Below are 5,991 nucleotides of genomic sequence, written 5' to 3'. Positions count from 1 at the left end.
AGGCGTTCAGGGACCAGTGAGGCGTTCAGGGACCAGAGAGGCGTTCAGGGACCAGTGAGGCATTTAGGAACCAGCAGGCGTTCAGGGACCAGTGAGGCGTTCAGGGACCAGCAGGCGTTCAGGGACCAGCAGGCGTTCAGGGACCAGAGAGGCGTTCAGGGACCAGCAGGCGTTCAGGGACCAGAGAGGCGTTCAGGGACCAGCAGGTGTTCAGAGTCGTGGTTCAGCTGCAGGTTGTTTTCAGTCTGATTCTGATGCAGATTTGAACATCAGCAGAAACGGACCGACACCAGTGACAGCAGAACTGGTTCTGGTTCCGTCCGCAAAGCTGCAGCTTTTCTCTAAACTCTGGCTTCAGAACGGAACATCTCTGACCCACGTTCTTAGCCTTGTAGAGACAAACAGCTGATAATCTGTCCTAACAACACAAACAGGAGTGTGATCCAGAGCCAGACCGAACCGACCGAACCCTCACCCGCCCGGTTCTGCTGTTCTATTTTTCTAAGGGGATGAAAACTAATCAGTGATCTGTGTGATCAGAAACATTTCATGAAGTGAAGGAGGTGGAGTGGTTCTCCGGTCCACCTCTGGTTCACCTAACCCGAACCCGAACCGTCACTAGAGTCAGTGCCAGCTTTACAACCAGCTGATGGATCCATGCACAACGACCCGCACATCCCATAATCACAGCCACTGATCGGACACACGAGCCGCTGCTGCATCCGCGCACGAAGCAGGCGGCGGCCGGAGCTCCTCCACCTGCACCGCCCCCACCCTCTCCGCTCCGGCCGGGCTCCGGTGCTCCTACCTGGGCACGCAGCTCGGGGAGGACCGGTCGATCTCCCAGGTCGCAAACAGGTTCATCGGCACCGGGACTCGTCCGTCCTGCTCTCCGGCCGCAGCGGCAGAACCCGCCGGCGGCTCCGCAGCAGAAGCCGCCGCCGCCGGGCTCGGAGGCAGAGCTGCCCCCCGGACTCCCGCTCTGTCCGCAGCCGCCGCCATCGTCGCCTCTCCGGCGGCAGGTCGCTGTGCTGCCCGCTGCTGGTCCTCCGGAGCGGCTGGCAGGGAGCGGGGCGGGGGGAGGACCGGGGGGAGGAGGAGGAGGAGGAGGAGGAGCCTGAGAGGCGGCGGGCTGAGATTCACCTGCTCAGGTGAGCTGGAGGCTGAGTAGCACAGTTCATTCATTCATCTCTGTTACACACAGTCCTCCATAAATACATACATGTATATATATGTATGTATAAAATTCTTTATTTACATTAATATATATCATTTATATACTTTCTCTCTCTCTCTCTCTCTCACACACACACACACACACATTATAATTATTGATTTCTGTCCTTGGCAAACATAAAACTGTAAATTATCCACGTGGACATCTTTGTATCATATTCTTTTTTTCCTGCTTGCTTTTTTCTTATTTTATTTTGGTCTATTGTTTTGTACCTGTTTGATTTGTGCTCCTGTGATAAATCAGTCGCCCTTGTGGATCAGTGAAGCTGATCTCAGTCCAGACGCTCACTCAGATGATCCAGTTCTTGTTAACGTGTGAAGTTCTGCTGATTGTTTAAAGTCACATTTAAACACAACACGGGTCGAACTAAAGCGCTGCAAAACTACAGCTGATATAAAACAAACACGATGACGAGAAGACAAACGCAAATGAAATAAGAATAAAAAGTTCCAGTACGAGAAGCTCTGCTGGAAAACAGACATTTGATCTCAACAAGCCTTTTTTAAAGCGTCCTGCTGAGTGTTTTAACGACGTCTCTGTGGGTCACAGTATCTCAGAAGGTCGTCCAGGATGACTTCAGACTCGTCTCCAGCGATTACAAACGTCAGCAGGATGAGAACAGAAGTGGAGGACCAGCTAGAACCGGTCCAAACTGACTCAAAACATTGTTCAGAATGAAAAAATCTTTTGCTGTTTGTCTTTGTCAGAAACACTGCTGTTCATACGTGGGCAGCGTCCAAACTCCCCCTGCTGGACAGCTGGTGAACTACAGAAGTGACTCTTAAGTCCTCGTTCGTCTCGTGGGTTCATCAGAAAGTTAGAAAACGTCCTGAAAACCAGCCGAAGGAGACACAAGCTGCTGCTCTCAGTAATCCAGTATTTGACAGTGATCCAGTTTCTCTTGGATGGATGAGGAATGAGCTCCCAGCGACTTCCCAGCTGGACACGGGACCATTATCTCTGTTCAGTGTGCAGCTACAGCCAGCAGCTAGTTAGCTTAGTCTAGCTTAGCATTAGGTGGCAGCCGTAGACCAAAGAGGACCGAACTGAACCTCTGAGGTCCTAAACTGACAAAAAATGTCCCAAATAACTACAGAATGCCTCCAAATGACTTTAAATCTGCATAAAGAACGTGAACATTGTGAAAATGATTAAAAAACTCTGAAATGACTCAGACCTCTCCACGATGTACAGGAACCAACAACCCAAATGTATGCTAAGCTAAGCTAAGCTAAGTAGCTGCTCGCTTCACATCTGCAGTACAAACTTCAGTCTGAACATCGAACAGCAGAAAAAAAAGATTCCTGAAAGTTGACTTGAGCTGAAACCAGCTGGTTGTCTTCAGTCTGGTGTTGAGACGACGGAGGAGCTGATTGGTTAATAAAATATGATCCAATGAAGCTGAAGACAAAGAAAAGACCGACTGTTTCCCTCAGAGTGGATCCCGTCTACAGATGGTTCTGGTAGGTTCTGGAGGTAAACCGGTCCTTCATCGTCTAGAACTGGTTCTGACCCGCCACCATCACACATGCTGATATGAGCCTGGAATGTTTACCCAGAATGCACTTTGTGAAGTTTCCTCTGGTGAATGATCAGAACCAGAACCACATCCAGGGTACCACTGATTGTTTCTATGACTCTGTGTCATAGACATTAAACTGGTACCACTATGATCCATCCCATAATACTGATGCTACCAGCTGCTGGCAGAGGACATGAACAGAACCAGGTCCAGTGTTCAGACTGAGACACCTGGATGGATGTAGAAGTGATCTGGTGTCAGGTTCTACCAGAACCCAGATGTGTTCTTCCTCCTAAGTGTCATTGGGTTCGTTCATGTTTGCTCCTCCTCCTCCTCCTCTTCCTCCTCGCTGGTGAAGTCTTCGATCACGACTCTGGGCAGAACCACCGTCTGGCTGTTGGACACCTGAACTCCTCCCTCAGGGTTCTGTTGCGTCTCGGCAGCTCGGCCCGCAGCAGGAGAACCCGGCTGCCGGTTCCTGTACTGCACCAGACTGCAGCTCTTCACCACGATGGCGATGACGTTCTTCCCCATCATGGCGGCCGACACCTGGCCGTCGGCGAAGAGCCGCAGGTTTCCTCCGCGGATCAGCAGCGTGCTGACGTTGACGGCGGCCAGGCTGAGGATGGGGCGGAGCAGCATCCTGTGGGCGGCGATGTTGACGCCCTGCAGGCTGAGCTCGCTCAGCGAGACGCAGGGCAGCACCAGCAGCACGTAGCGGTAGAAGAACATCAGCCACAGGGGGAGCTCCTCCCTCTGCAGCTCCCACAGGTTGGCCTGGACGTCCACAACGTCCAGCAGGTCCACCACCACCCAGAACAGCCGGCTCCGTAGCTCCTCTCTTTTCCTATATGGCCGTAAATACTCCAAATGATCGATGCTGGCGAGTGTCAGGTAGACGGCGGCCACGCAGACGGACAGCAGCAGCGTCAGCGCTCTCCTGGATGCACCTGCTGCCTCCTCGACCTGAGACCTGTAGTTCTGGTAAACGAAGTAGACCTTGATCTCCAGGACAAAGATGTAGAAGAACCAGAGGATCATGGCGTAGCCTCGCCTGGCGGTGCCTACCTCTGACCCGGCAGAGGCGGCGACGTATCGCAGCACGATGAGGAAGCAGGCATCGCCCGCCAGCACGGTCACGCAAACCCCGACCCGCCCGGAGCCCGGGTTCTGCTCCACCAGGTAGGCGTCCACCAGCACCAGGCTGGACATGATGAGCGCCACCGTCAGGCAGACGTGAGGCCTGTTAGCAGCATGTGGAGGAGGAACCATCGCTGGCTACCACTCTAACCACAACGCCATACATCTGTTCTTAAAGTAGGAACGTTCTGATCCAGTTCATGGCACAGATCTGATCCAAGTCAGTTAGTGTTTAGTATCTGCTGATACAAAGTCTGATACCATCATCCTGATGAAGACGTTACAGTCGCTAACATCAGTCCAGTGTTAGAGGGCAAATGTACCACAGACCAGCTGCAGTACCTGGTTACTGCTTCGTGCTGCGTTCAGGGACGGCGCTGCTCAGAGAGGAAGCCAGGTCCAACCGGTCGATCATCCGTCCATGAGTCGGGTCCAGATGGTTCTGGTAGGTTCTGGAGGTAAAACGGTCCTTTCATTGTCTAGAACTCGAAGACACTTCAAGACAGTGAACAACATTTCTGGAGCCGGACCAGCTGCAGCTCAGAACTCATGGAGAACATTTTATAGTCCGAGAACCGAAGAGTTCAGAAGAAGTACAAACAGCAGACGAGTTAGATTAGAAACGACAGGATGACAGTTCATCTGCCAGAACCTGGAAACAGAGCAGCAGCAGCAGCAGGGTTTCAGCTTTCTGATGGTCCCTGAACTCATCATCTGTAAAGAAAACAAACAACGAACCGGAGCTGAAAATCACATTTATTCAGAACCACTTTATTCTGTCAACACCTGGCCCGACACTGATCTAAACGGGCCCTGCAAAAACCACAACCGTCCTCCTCCTCCTGGTTCTGACCCAGTAGAACCAGAACCGTCCTCCTCCTGGTTAGTCAGTAGTGTGTACGGTCAGATGAGATACCAGTGCAATAATCCTGAAGGGAATTCTTGTTCCAGATGTTGCTCAGGAAAACCCAACGACCCAACCCGAGGAACCGCAGCATCTGAAAGCAGAGAAGCAACCCGACAGAACTGAAGCTCCTCCCACCTGTCAGCTGATGTGTCCACAGCGATGGGTCGAGCCCGCCGTCGCTCTGAGGAGGAGAAACACTGAACATCCAGCTCCGATCCACACGGAACAAACCCACTCAAACCACTACAACGACACCTAAATCATGAATCTGCAGTTTCTGTGTGGTCAGCTACAACGAGACCCGAGTCCACGTAGGGAGCCACAGGAGGGATCCTCTGTTCTGGAGCAGTTTGACAGAACCGGTCCTGGAAGAGTTCAGACAGCCGTCGAGTCTCCGAAGTCTCGGTTCCAGCGAACGTACAGATCCAGAGTTTGCGGGCCGACGCTGCTGCGGATCTTCTTCAGAGAATCCACAAAGTCACAGAACCCAATTGCTCGGACCTTTGAAGAAAACAGAAGGAGGGTGAAGGAGCAGTCGGTGTATTATGGGATGTTACGACTCATGTTGTCGGTTAAACTGCGTCAGCATGAGATTCTGTCCGTCTCGCCTTCTTTTATTACTCATTTGTTTCCTTTTGACCCTCTGAGCTCCCTCTGATTTTCAACATTCTGATGGTCCCTGAATGCATCATGTGTGGCGTTGAGTTTTGTCAGGAAAAATAACCAAATTTGAGCTTAAAATCTTCTAATTCTAGCGCCAGTGTTAGCAACCTAAGCTTAGCTAACTAAGGTTGGAGAGCCACAGTTAGAAAGCTAAACTTAGCCTGCAAAAGCTGGCAAGCCAGTTTTAGTGGACCCAGGTTAGCAAGCTAAGGCTAGCAAGCCAAACTTAACCAGTTGATTTTAGGATACCAACGTTAGCAAGCTAGATAGCTAAAGTTAGCGAGCCAAACTTAGCAAGCTAATGGTACCAAGCCAAAGTTTGCTAGATAAACTTCACAAGGTGAAATTAGTGAAACCAAGTTAACGAGCCAACGTTCACCAGTGATAATAAGCAAACTGCACTTAGTGAACCAACCTTAGCTTGCTAAAATTAGCTAACCCATGTTAGCATGGCAAAGTTAGCGAGTCAAAGCTAGCAATATAAAGTTAGCGAGCCAAAGCTAACAAGCTAAAGTTAGTGAG

The 5,991-nt window shown here is 51.1% G+C and overlaps 3 protein-coding genes across 3 annotated transcripts in view; all 3 read right to left on the bottom strand.

The window, feature by feature from the left end:
* Window positions 1-864, bottom strand: part of LOC103369999 (phosphofurin acidic cluster sorting protein 1-like) — a 19,022-nt gene extending 18,158 nt beyond the window's left edge. The window contains exon 1 of the mRNA XM_008298896.1: window positions 809-864. Within this exon, the coding sequence (XP_008297118.1) occupies window positions 809-864 (56 nt within the window). The remainder of the gene's footprint in view (window positions 1-808) is intronic.
* Window positions 865-3,071: 2,207 nt separating this feature from the next.
* Window positions 3,072-4,031, bottom strand: LOC103369998 (transmembrane protein 121-like). The gene has a single exon (XM_008298895.1). The coding sequence runs from the start codon at window positions 4,029-4,031 to the stop codon at window positions 3,072-3,074; it is 960 nt and encodes a 319-aa protein (XP_008297117.1).
* A 606-nt stretch (window positions 4,032-4,637) lies between these two features.
* Window positions 4,638-5,991, bottom strand: part of LOC103369997 (spastin) — a 9,198-nt gene continuing 7,844 nt past the window's right edge. Inside the window, exon 11 of the mRNA XM_008298894.1 lies at window positions 4,638-5,307. Coding sequence (XP_008297116.1) covers window positions 5,182-5,307 — 126 coding nt within the window. The 3' untranslated portion in view covers window positions 4,638-5,181. The remainder of the gene's footprint in view (window positions 5,308-5,991) is intronic.

The sequence above is a fragment of the Stegastes partitus genome, unplaced genomic scaffold (assembly GCF_000690725.1).
Source record: "Stegastes partitus isolate 25-593 unplaced genomic scaffold, Stegastes_partitus-1.0.2 Scaffold1358, whole genome shotgun sequence".
In the NCBI taxonomy this organism is placed as follows: Eukaryota; Metazoa; Chordata; class Actinopteri; family Pomacentridae; genus Stegastes; species Stegastes partitus.
This window is presented reverse-complemented; position numbering and strand designations above follow the sequence as displayed.